This window comes from Mustela putorius, unplaced genomic scaffold (assembly GCF_011764305.1).
Source record: "Mustela putorius furo isolate JIRA1106 unplaced genomic scaffold, ASM1176430v1.1 tig00003853_pilon_pilon_pilon, whole genome shotgun sequence".
Classification (NCBI taxonomy): Eukaryota; Metazoa; Chordata; class Mammalia; order Carnivora; family Mustelidae; genus Mustela; species Mustela putorius.
This window is the reverse complement of record NW_025422005.1, coordinates 33,356,224-33,371,518: the sequence shown is the minus strand read 5'-3', so window position 1 is coordinate 33,371,518 and position 15,295 is coordinate 33,356,224. Positions and strand designations below refer to the sequence as shown.

Sequence of the window (15,295 nt, the reverse complement as noted above, 5' to 3'; positions counted from 1 at the left end):
TTATACTCTCTAGATCTATCCATGTCATTGCAAATGGCAAGATTTCATTCTTTTTTAGAGCTGAGTAGTATTCCTGTGTGTGTGTGTGTGTCTGTGTGTGTGTGTGTCTGTGTGTGTGTATGTGTCTGTGTGTACCACTTCTTCCTTCTCCATTCATCTGTTGATGGACACTGGGGCTGCTTCCGTAATTTGGCTATTGTAAATAACGCTGCAATAAACATAGGGGTACATGTATCCTTTTGAATTCTTTGGGTAAATAAATACCTAGTAGTGTGAATCCTGGGTTGTAGGCTAGTTCTTTTTTAAGATTTTTCAGGAACCTCCATACTGTTTTCCAGAATGGCTGCACCGGTTTGCACCCCCACCAGTGGTGCACGAGATTTCCCTTTCTCCCATCCTGCATATCCTCTTATTCTAGCCGTTCTGACCAGTGTGAGGGGATAGCTCATTGTGGCTTTGATTTGCATTTCCCTGATGCCGGAGTGACATTGAGCATCTTTTCATGTATCTGTTGGCATCTGGATATCTTCTTTGGAGAAACGTCCATTTGTGTCTTCTGTAAAACTAAAAGACAACTTGCCGAGTGGGAGACTGGCAAATGACATATCCGATAGAGGGTCCGTATCCAAAATGTATAAAAAGCACTTCTACAACTCAACACCAGAAAACCAAATAATCCCAGCAAGCATCGAAGAAGGGAGCAAGTTAAGCTTTTGGTTGCAAGCAATGGGAAGAGAATAAAAGGGACAGCTGACTCAGGAGGGCAAGGAGCAAGTGGCTCCAGGAGCCTGAGGACAGGAACATACTCTTATTTGTGGACATTAATGAGACTCCATGCCTGGGACCCCCAAGTTCTTGACTCCAAGTTTCAAATACTCAGGTGATAGTCTCATCAGCCCAGTGTGGGTCAAGTATCCACCACTGGTCCAACCAGCTCTGAATGGTGGCAGGCTCCGTTAGTGCAGATGTGATTTGGGGAACCTGCCTATTTGTTCCAGGTCATTCCCAGACAAGGGGGGAAGTCATCATGAATCAGATGGTCACCCCGCATACACCCATTGGAGGCAGCGCTGGCCTTTGAGGAGGAGCCCGCACAGAAGGAAGGTGAGGGCAGGACTGATATAGGGAGGGGCTTGAGAAAAGGGTTGGTGAAGGAGGGCTGCAGGGCAGAGTCGAGGGGGGCCCTGGGCAGTGACGAAGCTGAAGGGTGGGCCAAATCATCTAGGGCTTTGGCGCCAAGAGAGCTTGCATTTCAATACGAGAGCAGCTGAGGCTCCGCTGTGGACAGTCAGGGAGTGATGTAATCATGATAGAAAAGTCATTCTGGGGGTGCCTGGGTGGCTCAGTGGGTTAAAGCCTCTGCTTTCGGCTCAGGTCATGATCCCAGGGTCCTGGGATGGAGCCCCACATCCGGCTCTCTGCTCAGCAGGGAGCCTGCTTCCTCTTCTCTCTCTGTCTGCCTCTCTGCCTACTTGTGATCTGTGTCTGTCAAATAAATAAATAAATCTTTAAAAAAAAGAAAAGAAAAGTCATTCTGGATGCCGGGCCAATGGGTCAGGAGGGAGAGACCCCAAGGGAGGTAAGACCTGCCTAGGATATGGCGGGGAACAGAGATTCCAGACACACAGGGAGGCAGGATTGGAGGGCTTGCTGCTCCTGGATGTGGGGAGTAGGAAGGAGGCAACAAAGTCACCTTGATTTCTGGTCGGGTGGCTGGGTGCCTTGGGGAGGGGCCGGCTTTGAGGGAACAAGGATTCAATGCTTGATGGGCGATTTCCAGGGGGAGATGCTCAGGGACAGCTGGATTCACCTGGGAGAAGTCCGGCCTGCCGGTGTGGGTTTGGGACTACTCTGCAATGGGGTCACTGAGACCCAGGAGTGAATGAGATCAGGGCCTGGGTGGAGGACCAACTAGGGAAACTGACGTTCAAGGACTTGTCAGCAGAGAAGGACGTGGCAGGAGAGCCCAGTGCATGTGTCACCAGCCCTAGCTGTTGTTCCTGAGTCCAGAGACCGTCTCACCCTCGCAGGCCTGGAAAGTCCCCGTGTCTGGAACAGCAGCATAGGCTGCCCCAGCCTGAGACCTTGAGAAGGACCTTGAGTAGCAGAACTAGGGAGCTGAGGGCACGTCCTGAGCGAGGGAAGAGCTGCTGGAAATGCAGCTGGGCCTGTTCCCTATGCTTATGCCCCCTCAGTGCCTATGTGGAGGGGTTGTCCTGTCTGAGTTCTGGGATAGAGAGTAGCTCAGCTGTCCCCTTGGTCACATACCCTTCAGGACCTGAGTCAGAACGTCTGAGGGATCCAGGGAAGGTAAGGGCTTGTTTTTCATGAGCCCAGCACCCAGCAAGGGTTGGCAGGGAGAGCTTCCTCCCAGAACCTGCTGTGGGTATCACGCCTGGCTGAGCAGGCCCCTGGGGTTGTAGGAACCTTGGACCCTGTCCTGAGAGGCTTTCCTGGATTCCTCTCTGAGGCATGGTTTTCCCTGTGCTCTGCATGCTGGGCTTCTTGTACACAAAGAGGGAGCTTGATTTGGGTCCACGGGTTCAAAGGCCCAGGGATGCTAGAATTGTGGGAGGCCTGAGACTCAGCCAGACCTCTCTGTCCTCCCTCCCCTGGCTTCAGACCCTCGCCCCAGCCTGCCTCTGTCCCCAGCCCTCTGCACCCTGTCCTAGAGAACACAGCAAGTGTTTTCTGTATCTTTCTGGGTACCCTCAGGGCTGGCTCCTTACAGCAAGGGGCCAGTCTTCATCCTGAAGGGGAAGTTTGCCAAGCCTCCTTCCTCCTCATTCACTCTGGGCTGGAGATTTGAATGTGTCTGTTTACCTGGACTCAGGTCAGAAGATCTGAGGCACCTGGGTGACTCAGTTGCTTGGGCATCTGACTCTGGATTTTGGCTCAGGTCACGATCTCCAGTTGTGAGACTGAGTTCCACGTCAGGCTCTGTGCTCAGTGTGAAGCCGTGAAGCCTGCTTAGCATTCTTCCCCCCACCCTGTACTCCTCCCCTTACCTCCCCATGTGCGTGGGAGTGCACACACACACACACACACACACACACTCTCTCTCTCTCTCTCTCTTCCTCTCAAATGAATAAATAAAATCTTATATACGTATATATAATATTATATAGAAAATAAATAAATAAAATCTTATATACATATATAAGATTTTATTTATTCATTTGAGAGGAAGAGAGAGAGAGAGTGAGCACAAGCAGGGGGAGCTGCAGGCAGAGGGAGAGGGAGAAACAGACTTATCTCTGAGCAGGGAGCCCAATGAGGGCTCCATCCCAGGACCCTGGGATCATGACCTAAGCCAAAGGCAGATGCTTAACTGGTTGAGCCACGCAGGTGCCCCATAAACAAAATATTAAGAAAAAAAAAAAAAGAAGAAGAAAACCCAGTGAGGACAGGACAGTAAAGGACTTGAGTTAGAATCTTTGATACTGTAGAACATAATAATAGTAGGAACAACCGCCCTGCTGGGCAGGAACCCCCATTTTACAGACTGAGAAGCTGAGGCACAAACAAGTTAACTGCAGCTTGCCTGCTTCACTCAGCAGCAACGCCGTGAGCTCACCCCAGAGTACTGATGAATAAATTTAGAGAGGGAGCCTCCTGGTTCTTGGACTTGCTCCCACTGTGCCTGGGCTGGTAACCCCCGCCCCGAGGGAATGGAAGCTGAGAAGTTCCAGGGCACAAGCGCCTGGTTTGGGAGGGCAGGCCGTGAGGGTAGAAGTGCTATGCCCCAAGCCAGTCCCTGGGGTTGACTTCTCAGGAAATCCGAGGAGCCTCATGGGTACTGGGGAACAGTCGAGAAAGTAGCCCCCATCTGAGTGCAGAAAGCTGAGCGTGAGGGGACATGTGTTGGTCCCCTGAGGCCTGGAGGAAGCTGCTCTAGACACCTGAGTGTCCCCAGAAGCCTGCGGTCTCATGTGGGATGTAACTGGATACGATGTAAGAACCACCCGGATTGGAACGGATCAAAAGTTTCTGGAACACGTTCTTCCAGTTTCAGGGTGTACAGGTAACACAGCGGAGAACCTGGAATGTGACTCCTGAGCCCAGGAGGAAGCTGTGGCAAGTGCCTCTGTCTCCCTCCCCTGTTGCCCAATGGGGACCCCTGTCTAGGCCCAGACCACTCCACTGTCTCCCCATCAGCCCCCTCTTAGCTTTGCTCTTTACCCAGTACCAGCTCGGATTTCAGGGTCCACTAGGTCGACCTTCCACTAACATCCTCACCTCACCTGCCCCATTGTCTCCCCATGCCCATTCCAGGTGGGGCTCCACCTGAGGCCTGCATCTCAGGCCCCGTGTGCTGTTAAGAAAAGAGCCCAGGGTCAACGCTGCCCGTGTCTCTGTTCCTGCCTGGTATCCGGCCTCCTGCGGGCTCCAGGCTTCCGGCCATCTTGCTAGATTGGCTAGATTGGCTAGACTGGCCATCTTGCTAGATTGGCTCCTTGGCTAGATTCCCCTCTCCTCCTGAGCAGCTCCTTGACATGGCCTCAGCATCTCCTCCTGAGCAGCTCCTTGACATGGCCTCAGCATCACAGAGAGAACAGTTGTCGGCCAGGGCCTCCCTCCTCTTCCTGCTCCAAACTTACCTGGTCTGCATTCTTTCTTCTCCCCTATCAAAGTGGCATCGGAAGCCCAAGGCCTCCATCGCGGGCCCTGGAGCCACCCTCCCTGCCTCTCCACTCAGGGACGTTAAGAACAGCCTCTTCTCTGCCTTCTGTCTTAAATTTCTGGTTCTGTCTGCATTCTATCAACACATCGCATCTCTCCCATCTTAAAAAGCGGCTCAGTCGCAAGGACGGGTTGGTCCCACCCTTCGAATGTCCATCAGATGTGTTGTGTTTCACTCCGTCCCGACAGCCACCCCTTTGTCTGGGCCCCCATCATCTCCCATCTGGGGATGCCATTCACCCCCAAAGGAGTCCCCTGTCCCTGATTTTGCCCCTGCCAGTTAATTCCCTACAATGCGGGCAGAATGACTATCCTAAACCACAATTCCAACCAGGCCATTCCTCGGCTTAAAATCCTTCACTGGCGTCCTCCTCACCGTAAGCAATGGTGTCACCTACTATGGAGCTGCTGAAGCCTGAGACTGGCCCAGGGCCTCTCCCTGGGTGTACCCTTGCCTCCCGGCCATGAACGCTTGGGTTTGGGCCCCACAAACTGTCCGTTTCCTTGAGGAAGTCAAGTTCTCTCGTCTCTGGACCTTCCTCCTGCTCTTCCTTCTTTGTGGGATACCCTTTCTTCTCCATCGCTCTACTTTGGCCTGCTGCTGCTCATCCCTCAGGGGCCAGCAGAAACGGCCCTTCTGGGACTGACTGGACATTTCTTCTGATTTGTTCTCTCCTAAAGCCAACTCCCGGCTCTACATCGCAGCCAGCCGGGCCCAGATCCTATTCTGGGCAGAGTACTTCCCTCATTAAAAGCTTTCCATGCTTCTCATTGTCCTGAGGACAAAGTCCAAATTCCTCCCGCTGGGCTGACACAGCCATTCCACAGACCACAGGAAAGGTGGTGAAACTCTTTGGTAGGAGCAAGGTGAAGGCTTCCCACCACATGACTCTATTTTCTCGTGACAGGGAGGCCAAGCCTGGGGGTGGGGGGATGTTTGCTGGGGTGTGAAGGTTGTGGAGAGAACCTGGGGGCCGCTGTGGAAGGAGGAGCTGACCAGGGAAGCTTGTGTAACTGAGGAGTACAACTGGGGACCGGTTGAGATGGGTGGTGGGGACACCAGGTTGCCTGGCCGTGTGGATTTCTCTAATAACATTTCACCATGAGGCAGACGGGTGGATTTATCCAAGGGCGGGGATTTGTTAGAAAGTGGGACCAAAGGATGAGGGACTAAGGAGTTGAGGACTCTGTGGAGGAGTGGGTGAAATGATGGGTCATGGAATCTTAACCAGAAGGGAGACGAAGACAGGAGGGCCAGTGGACGGCTGCTGGCGGTGTGGACTGAGATGGGAATCCGTGAGAGGCTCTGAGCAAACAAGCTGGAGGTGGGAGGTTGTGGGAAGTTAGCCCTAGTGATTGCGGAAATTGTAGCATTTCTGCCCTGCCTATGCCTCGACCCACCTCCTGCCCAGACCCACATTATAAGCTACGTTATAGCTGCATGTGGTGTGTTACTTCCCCAGCCCTTTGGAACTGCCCTCAGGGGTAAAGGCCAGATTCTTCATCTGGCATCCTTCCCAGGAGAGCTCAACAAAGGCCTTGCCCATGGTGGCTGCTTACTCGGACATGTGTGCTGTATAACCCCTCCCCTCCCCTTTCCCTAGGACTGTGTTTCTGTTTTCTTTTAGTTTTTTGTTTTTGTTGTAGCATGCTATTTGTTTGTTTGTTTTTCTCAAAGAAACCATCTGCCTCTTGTTTGGGTTTTTAAAAGTAATCTCTAGGCTCAACATGGGGCTCAAACTCACGACCCCAAAATCAAGAGTTGCAGGGTCCACCAACTGAGCCAGTCATGTACCCTTCCTTTAGTTTTTTAAAAGAAACATCGTAAAAGTTTAACCTTTACTCAGCTGCAAAAAAGCAGGACTTCTCCCCATATTACAGGATGGAGAGGCAGTCTGTGGTCCTTCGATGGCCCTGGAGGTGATGAGAATGGGAGCCCCAGAAGAGGGAAAATTTGGGGGCAGGAGGATTCCAGGCCAGTAGTGGACAGTGGCCCAAGTTCCCAACCCGTCCCTGTTCTGGGTAGGTCTCTTCCTGATCCTCACATACACATTGCCATCCAACCAAGCTGAGTCCTTCATCCATGCAGCAAAACTACTATGTGTCAGGCCCGCCTTGGGAGCGAGGGACATACGGATGAATAACATCACAATCCTGATTCAGGAGACAGGCACACAGGGAAAGAATTCTAGACTGGTGCCTACAGTTGTGGGTCCAGGCATAGAAAATGGGTAACTCATTAGTTTCAGGGGACAGGGCTGGGGAAGATGCCTAGAGAACTAGGTCTGAAGGGTATGAAGGCAAGGAGAAGAGAGACACGAAGCCTGGGAGAATTGAGAGGACATGGGACGGTCACGACAGTTGCGTGCGGCTGGCTCCTGGGCTGTTTTGAGGTGCGGGAGCAGCCAGATCATGTCGGGGAGCCCGCGCGTTAGCTTGCGTGCCATGGAGGGTCGGGCAAGGACTTGAACGTTTTAGGACAGCCCTGGGTTGCCACCTGGAGCTTCCTGGGTATAGTCTGAAACTGGCCCTCGTACGTGGAGGGCAGAAAGAGATGAGACACAGAGACAGGCCACTCTAGATCGGTGGCTCGCAGGTGTAATGGGTAAGGGAACTGACTTATGAGGTTTTCTTGGGTCACTACAAAACAAGGAGATCTCCGGACCTGCCCGTCAGGTCTTGAAAATTTATACAGAGGTCTTCAGTGGGTTCAGTCTCATGTGCCATTCCGATAAGTCTCCACACAACACAACTGTCTCAAGGCTGTATTTCTGGGGCAGCTTCCAGGAGCTGGAAAGTCAAGTGGGACACACATCTGAAGGACAGGAGAAGGGGTGGGGAACTTCCCACTGCCTGGTCCAGCTCATGGGTCAGCTGGCGGTCCCATTCCCCTAACCCCATCACCTCCCCTAAAGTCACTGGCTCAAGGGTGTGTGTTGGGGTTGGGAGGGAGATGAACTGAAAAAGAAAAGAACAAAAGCAGGAAGCCCCAAGGGGAGGCCGCAGAAATCAGGCTTGGTTGGGGAAGGTGCTAGAAGTGAGTCCAGAGAGCTGGGCGCCCCACACACATGTGTTTGGGGAGTCTGCAGGTGGTGATGTGGTTGCTAGACCCTGGGTAAGGAAGAAGCGAGGGCGCCGTCAGGGACCATGCTGCGCTTTCTAGCCTGGGTGCTGGGTGAGGGCCACAGCTCCCAGGTGAGACGAGGAGCTCATTCAGGATGAGGACAAAGGGGATTGGATGTTGAATATGTGGGGTCGGAGATGCCATAGTACCCGGGCAGAGGTTCTGCTGCTCCAGTGGTCCTGGACATGGCTTCTTGTTTCGGCTCACCTGGCTCCCTCCTTGGCAGGCAACACCCTTCCATCATCCATCAGCTCAGAGTTTTCTCCAGGAAAGCCCCTAGATCTTGCCCTGAAAGCAATTTTCTCCCCGTCAGAACCCAGGTAGCTCTACGCTTAGTGCCCCTTGGAGGCCTGTCCGGTGTCCCTGTCTCTCTTGGCTCCCTGGCAGGGCTGCGGGGCACCTGATCTTGGATGTTAGAGGTGATCGTTGCCACCCAGGAAGTTCTGTGCCTTTAGAAGGGCGATCCCTTCCAGGGCTGACCCCAAGCAGACAGTGACTCTTACAGCCCAGGGGGGTTTCCAACAACCCTTCCGTGCCTCGGGTTGGGGGGGGCAGGTGAGGGTGGGGTGCAGAGGGAGGCCAGCCAGTGCAGCAAGTACACAGGCCAAGATATCCCAGTCCCAGAGGTGAGATAGGGTACTGTGGCCTCCAGGGGAACCAGCTGATGAAACCCCAGTGCTTCAGGCTTTACCTCGAAACAGTGCAGGAGCAAATGTGAAGAATTTGGGGTACGCTCCCCCCGCCCCAGACCAGAAACCCACTTCCTCCCCCCCCAGTTCGCTCGCACAGTACCAGTGAGGAGAAACCACACCCCTGACTGGGGACATGGCATCTTTGTCAGCTAGAGAGAGACACAGAATATAACCTGTAGAAGGGCAGTTGTTGCGGGGGGTTGTCGGGGAGGGGGAAGGAAGGTCTCTAGGTGAGATGGCCAGGGACAGACAATCACCATGACAGCGGCCACCACTTTTATTGCACACCTGCCACGTGCCTGGTCCCTTCACACACGATGGCATGTGGTCCTCACGATCCAGTTCACAGCACAAGACTGTGAGTCTCTAGAACCCAGGGCTCAGAGAGGTTCAGTCACTTGCCCCAGGCCCCCAGCTGATGAGTGGTAAATGGGGGGATTCCAGTCCAGTCCCGGCACTTCCTGGAGCCTGTGTCCTTTCACTTTGTCACCCGTTACTCTCCTCAGTGAACAGTTGCCGGGATGGTCTCCGGGCTAGGCAGGTAACAGTCACTCCCAGAAACTCCCTGACAGGTGTTACGAGGCAGGGTTGCATTTGAGGGGTGTCGGGAGTAAGGGTCAAGGGTCTTCAGGGATCCCAGAGAGAGGCAGGGTCACACCCCCCCACTTCTGAGGAGACACCCCCATGCCTTCCTGTGGCAGGGGGACAAGTGGGCTCTTCAGCACAGGTCACGCAGCCCCACAGAGGGTCGGACAGTCCTGGGGAGATGGACAGACGCGCACACTCCCCGGCATGTGTCTGTGCAAGCACACACCCACCCACATGTACCGACAGCCTGGCGCAGCCCTGTGGCTGCTGGGGCAGGGGGCGGAAAGGGGAAGTGGGGCTTGGTCAGATGAGGCTGGCGATGCTGGACGTGGTCTCGTGACGCTGGCCAGCAGACAGCTGGCCTGAGATGCTGAAGGTGCTGCCGTGGCCACCGTGGTCACCGGGGGTGGCGGGGGCTGCTGCGTGGAGGGGAGGACAGTGTCCGCTCAGGCCCACCTGGTACAGTAGCAAGCCCAGCAACAGAAGTGAACCCGTGGCAGCCAGGCCGATGCCCACCGACAGCATGGCAGCCAGCGGCCGGGCTGGGGCAGGGGCAGCGGCCAGCCCGGCCAGCGTCAGGCCGGTGACCAGCACCACCAGGCCGCTGAGCAGCACCACGAGCGCATCGGCCCCTCCGCCGCTCCGCAGCAGGGCCACATGGTGGGGCTGGCGAAGACAGTTCATGTCCTGCACGGCAGAGCTCATCAGCTGCTTGACCAGCACCAGCAGGGCCAGCAGGCAGAGCACTGTGCCCGTCGCCAGCCGCCACTCGCCGGAGCGGCTGCTGGTGGAGGACAGCAGCGCCACGCCACCCGCCCCACAGCCCGCCACCAGGACCACGGCCACGGCGAAGCAGAGTGCTGAGCGCCGCGGCTGCTGGGACCACCATAGCTCTACCTGCTCTCCCAGCATGTCTGGGGGCAGCACCCCCGGACCCGGCGGGGCTGGAGCCTCTCCTTCAGACATGGCTGGGGGGCAGGCGAGAGGGCAGAGGGCAGTGTCAGGGGTTAGAGGGTGTGGGTCATGGCCTAGAGCCCCCACCACCTGCTTGGCAGCTAGAGGCCCAGAGTCCCGTTCCTCTCCCCGTCCGGGGTGTGGTCACCATCACCTGCAGGGGGGATCACACCTGTTACCTCCCCAAACAACTCACCCTTTTTGGTCTCTCCTGGGAGCCTTGGGGATGATCCCTGGGAATCCTCCCCAGTGTCCCCCAGCAGCCCCCTCCCCAGCACTGCCACTCAGGAATGCTTCTCCAATGATCCCAGGAGAGTTCCCCCACATAACACATCCCCCACCCCTTCCGGGGAAGCCCCTGGCCCAGCCCCTGACCTCTTTGGCTCTCTCAGTTGCCTGTCCCATCCCGGCGGCCGCCGCTGAAGGAGCTGGTGTCACAGTGGATGATAGGACCAAGAGCAGAGAGATAAAGCCTCATTCAGGATCTGCCTCACATGGCCTCAGCTGTCACGGCTGGCTCCTGGGGGGCTTATGACTTAACCCTTCTGGAACCAGCAGCTTGACCCTGAACCTTCTTTCTTGGGACTACAGCTACTTCTCTGTGGGTCAGGATCGAATCCCTAACTCTTCCCTTCCCCCACATCTCATCTGATTTCCTACCCACAGCTGCTGGTGCCCCATCCCTCTCTTCCCCAAACCCGGATCTCCCTCCTAAGCTCCAGACCCATAAGCCAATCGTCACCTTCATGTTCCCTAGTCGTCTCTGATGCAACACTTCCCCGCCCAAGCTCCGTCATCTTAGCCTAGACCTCCTCCTCTTACTTCCTTACTTCCTTGTGAAGTGCACGTCTCAAAGAGGCCACCTGTAAACCTCTCTCCACACGGTCCCTGCTTCCACCCCCACGCCTCCTGCCACATCATCCCCACCCAAGCCCCTCTTCCTGCCTCCTTTCTTCATTCTCCCTCTCACCAACCCCCCCCCCCCATGCCATCCTCCTCCTCCACCATTATTCTAAAGTGGAGCAAACGGAGGAGGGCTCTGTCCTGTCCTTACCAGCCATGGGACTCTGATGAGGGACCTGACAGTGGTTACTCATTTAACATTTAACCTTCCTCTCGAGGCCAGCCAACATGATTCAAACTGAGCAAAATAAAGCAGTTATGGTCCTTGCCTTCAAGGAAAGCCAGCTTACAGCAGGTGTGTATATGTGATTAAAGCCCCGAGTGGGGGAGTCAGAAGAGGGGCCTAGGGGAGGGTCAGAGGGGGAGGGTCAGAGAAGCCCCTCTTAGAGCCTCAGTCTCCCTATTGGAAAAGCGAGGACGATAATATTTATCTTGAAGCATGGGGGCGAGTCATTTGACATTTCCGCTTCAAATGCATAGATGTCCAAAGAACTCTTTTTAAAATAAAAGAATACATCTTCTCTCCTCCAATTCAGGAGAGGACTCCTGCTTTATACATAGGATGCGGGTCGTGGGTTGTTCCAGGAATATGATGAACGTGGTCCTCCACGGGTTAACACCCCTGAAGAGTGGTCCTTCCCCACCCCCCAGCAAGGGCAGCCACTGCACACAGGGTAGGAGGAGCAGATGCAGGTGCCCCCAAGGGAGGTGGGGGAGGGGCCCTAGGAGGGGACCAGGACTGAATCCCAGCATTCCTCAGGGCTGTGACTTCACTGATCTGAAGGTGCTAGCACAGGTGTGCTGGGACAGTGGGGCCAGGCTGGGGGTGGAGTGAAGGTTCTCAGGCAGACGGGGGGGGGGGGGGGGGGTGGGGGGGGGGGGGGGGGGTGGGGGGGGGGTGGGGATCAGGGGATCGTGGGAGACTCACAGAGGCCTGGAAGTGCTGGATCCGATGAGGGCAGGCTGGGCCAGGCAGGTGGGGCATTCCATCTCTGTTTCCGGGGAGGCGCTTCACCTGCTTAACCTGCATCCAGGTAAGGCCTGGGGGTGTGTGTGTGGTGGGGGAGGGGTATCAACAGGTGTTTCCTAGGCAGGGCTTGAGCCGATTGGCTGACGTGGCACAGCTCCATCTGCCTGGGCTGAGGCGTTCCTGGGAAGGGAGGGGCTTCTCTCTGCTGGCTGTTAGGGCTCGAACACAATTCTCAGTTCTGGGCAGTAGGAGGAAAGTTGTCTATCTGCCCCAGAGTCGGGACTCTAACCCATCGCCCTGGCTCCAAGCCCAGCTCAGTTTTAGTTCTATCCTAAACCTAATCCCAACCCCAGGTGCACTTTCAAACCCTAATTAGATTTCCTAGCTCCGACCCAACCCCTAGCCCACATCTCAGCCCCAACCCCCAGCCCCATTTCCAAATCCAATTCCAGTCCCAGCTTCAAATCCCAACCCCAAATCTGGCTTGAAACCTCAGCTCCAACTCCTCACCCCAGCCGCAGGCTCCACATTCTGGAATTAGATCCTAGACTACAACCTTGACTCTTGTTCCTGAATTCAGCCCCCAAATCCCAGCCCCAGACTCGAATCCTGCCTCAGCCCCAAATCCCAACACCAGCTGATCCCCAAACCCAGGCCTACTACCCTCATACCTGGATTGGAGCCCATACAAGCCCCTTGCTCTGTTTCCTTTAAAGCCCCAAGTGCCTAGGTTGGCCTCCTGGACTCGGCTCCTGCTGGGGGAGGTGGGACTTGGGAAAGGCTTTTCAGGTGTGAAAAAGGAACTCCCTTGCTTAAAGCTCTTGCAGAATAAACCCTTCAGGGTAGCCACCACACTCCTTTGCTGGGCTTGAGTTGCCCCTTCCATCTACCCCACGCCAGTCATTTGCCACTGGCCCTTCCGCTCCAGCCCGATGGCATGCCCCGCAGTTCTGTGTGCTCTGTCCACTGCTTTGCCCTTCCAGTGGGTTTCTGAACTCAGAGTTCCCCTGCATAGGGTATTTGCCACCATCCAGCCTCAGTCTGGCCAACTCAAATTCTTCAACTGGGATGTCACCTCCTCCAGGAAGCCCTTTGGGACTTCCAGGTGGGTTTATGTGCCTCTGGGACACCCACGGCCCCTGTGCTTGCTCTGCAGCTGCTCTTACCTGAGCCTGTGCTGTAATTGCCTCTATTTACCTACTTGTCGTCCCCCATGACACAGGGGTCTTAGTGTCTGTTTCTGCTAACCACCTGACCATAGTAGGCAGCATTTTGCCTGGCATGTGGGAAGTAATGATAAATATTTGTCGAATGAATGAATGTGTGAAGTGATAGGGGCAGGCAGTGTGCGAGATAAGGCTGGAAGGACAAGTTTGACAGGTTGCACCGGGACTCGTGTCCCAGAGATGTGGCCGGGGCCCTGCTTCTTCTTCTTCTTCTTTTTTTTTTCTAAGTATTTATTTATTTGACAGAAAGACACAATGAGAGAGGGAACATAAGCAGGGGCAGTGGGAGAGGGAGAAGCAGGCTTCTTGCTGAGCAGGGAGCCCGATGTGGGGCTTGATCCCAGGACCCTGGGATCATGACATGAGCCCAAGGCAGATGCTTAACGTTTGAGCCACCCAGGAGCCTCCCTGCTTCTAATAATAGGGGAATCTGGCAGCACCCACCACACGCACTTTGGGTAGGTGAAGGGGGCCTGCTTGGAGGCGGTTATAGATGGTCACCCATTTCCTGGGTTGGGCCTCTTGCAATGTCTTTGCTCTCTCTCCTTCTGATATGTGTGAAATAGACAAGGAAAACAAAGTCTGGGTTTTCTTCCCCTTATCAGCTTACAAAACAACCACGCTTGAGCTGTCTGTGCCTCTCTTAGCTTTGTTCTGTGCAGGTGATGGGGGAGCCGGTCATAACTTGAGAGCAGGGCTAGCAAATAGAATTACAATGTGAGCCACAGATGTGATTTAAAATCTTCTAGTAGGGGCGCCTGGGTGGGCAGTCGGTTAAGCATCTGCCTTCGGCTCAGGTCATGATCCCTGGGATCAAGACTTATATCTATCTGGAGGATCCTGCTTCTCCCTCTCCCTCTGCAGCAACCTCTGCTTGTGCTCTCTCTCTCTCTCTCTCTCTCTCGGTCAAATAAATAAATAACAACTTAAAAAAAAAATCTTCTAGTAGCCACGTGAAAAAGGTTCAAAAGAAGGTGAAAATAACACATGATCATTATTTTATTTAACCCCCAAATATTTTCATGATCGTGAATAATTATGATTTCCATGTAGTGTATGATTACAAATGAGTGATAAGATACTTCAGTCCTTTATTCTGGAAATCTCAGTTCAGACTAGCTATGTTGCAAAGGCTCGGTTGCCACATGTGGCCCATGGTTCCCTGACTGGTGCAGATCTAGATGATTTTTCCCCTCGAGGAAAAGTGCAGGCAAGCTGACTTGCTTTGGGGCGGGCTGGATCTCAGGGAGGCCCACGTGGGTGTGCCAACTTTGCGAAACTTTACAAAGGTCCCCCTGCCCTGGCGCGAGTGGGGTGAGAGGGGTGAAGGGGTGGGGAGGGTCAGGGTTCCAGGATGTGTGTTCCTTGGGCTGAGAGGCTGATTTCTAACAATTATTTACCTTCCTGGTTTTAAGACGTCAGCCCAGCCAGGCCCATGATCTAGCTGTCCTGAATGGAGCTGGGGCAGGGGAACTCATGAGATTTTTTTCTCCCTTTCCCCCGAGTGGTTTGAAAAGACCTTGTTGGGCGGTGGTAATGCAGCCTAAAAGGTTCCTCAGCTTACACTGATTGCACGAGTCCTTGGTCTCTGTCTGAGTATTATCAAATAAGTCTGGAGTCCAAGTGGGCAGCAGGCTCCTTGCAGGGCTTTTGAACTGTGTTCCCAAAATAGAAACTACAGAGTTAGCTCAGATGGGCGTCAGTGAAAGCCAGGAGTAGGAGGTGGCAGTGGGCACAGAACACAAAATATGGATTCTTTTTTTTTTTTTTAAGATTTTATTTATTAAACTGATGGAGAGAGAGAGATGGCAAGAGAGGGAACACAAAGCAGGGGGAGTGCGAGAGGGAGAAGCAGGCTTCCCGCTGAGCAGGGAGCCTGATGCGGCCGGATTCATGGACCCTAGAATCATGACCTGAGCCAAAGGCAGATGCTTAATGACTGAGCCATCCAGGCGCCCCCAAAATGTGGATTCTAACTGGTCGATTAGATGGCCATTGGACGGTGGGAGTTCTGAGAGGTCCACTTCTCAAAAGAGAGGCCCCGTGGCCCAGTCTCCCTGCTTCTGCTGCATTTCCCCCTCAACCTACTGTCACGTGGGAAGCTGGGCTGACCCTGTCCTCATGCGGAGCTGATCCTGTCCTTACTATGCACGTG

The 15,295-nt window shown here is 54.4% G+C and overlaps 1 protein-coding gene and 1 long non-coding RNA gene across 7 annotated transcripts in view; one reads left to right on the top strand and one right to left on the bottom strand.

The window, feature by feature from the left end:
• The first annotated feature begins 563 nt into the window (after positions 1–563).
• LOC106003610 overlaps positions 564–15,295 on the top strand; it is a 31,403-nt gene continuing 16,671 nt past the window's right edge. The window contains exon 1 of the long non-coding RNA XR_001176204.2: positions 564–1,104. This is a non-coding gene — a long non-coding RNA (uncharacterized LOC106003610). The remainder of the gene's footprint in view (positions 1,105–15,295) is intronic.
• TMEM125 (transmembrane protein 125) lies at positions 8,759–12,026 on the bottom strand. 6 transcript variants are annotated; one of them, XR_001176203.2, is made up of 4 exons: positions 11,873–12,022; positions 10,417–10,561; positions 9,985–10,195; positions 9,382–9,506 (listed from the first exon to the last, which is right to left on the bottom strand). XR_001176203.2 is itself a non-coding variant. In XM_004740604.3 (3 exons), exon 3 carries the CDS (start codon positions 10,051–10,053, stop codon positions 9,391–9,393), a length of 663 nt encoding a protein of 220 aa, XP_004740661.1. In that variant the 5' UTR covers positions 10,054–10,195; positions 10,417–10,469; positions 11,873–12,026; the 3' UTR covers positions 8,759–9,390. The 6 variants fall into 6 exon arrangements, 5 of the variants coding, with proteins under 5 accessions (XP_004740661.1, XP_004740658.1, XP_044920286.1 ...); XM_004740604.3 differs by having other exon boundaries at positions 8,759–10,195; positions 10,417–10,469; positions 11,873–12,026; XM_004740601.3 differs by having other exon boundaries at positions 8,759–10,195.

Coding starts and splice junctions, on each gene's coding strand:
- TMEM125 (XM_004740604.3), bottom strand. CDS start 10,053: ATGTCTGAAGGAGAGGCTCCAGCCCCGCCGGGTCCGGGGGTGCTGCCC.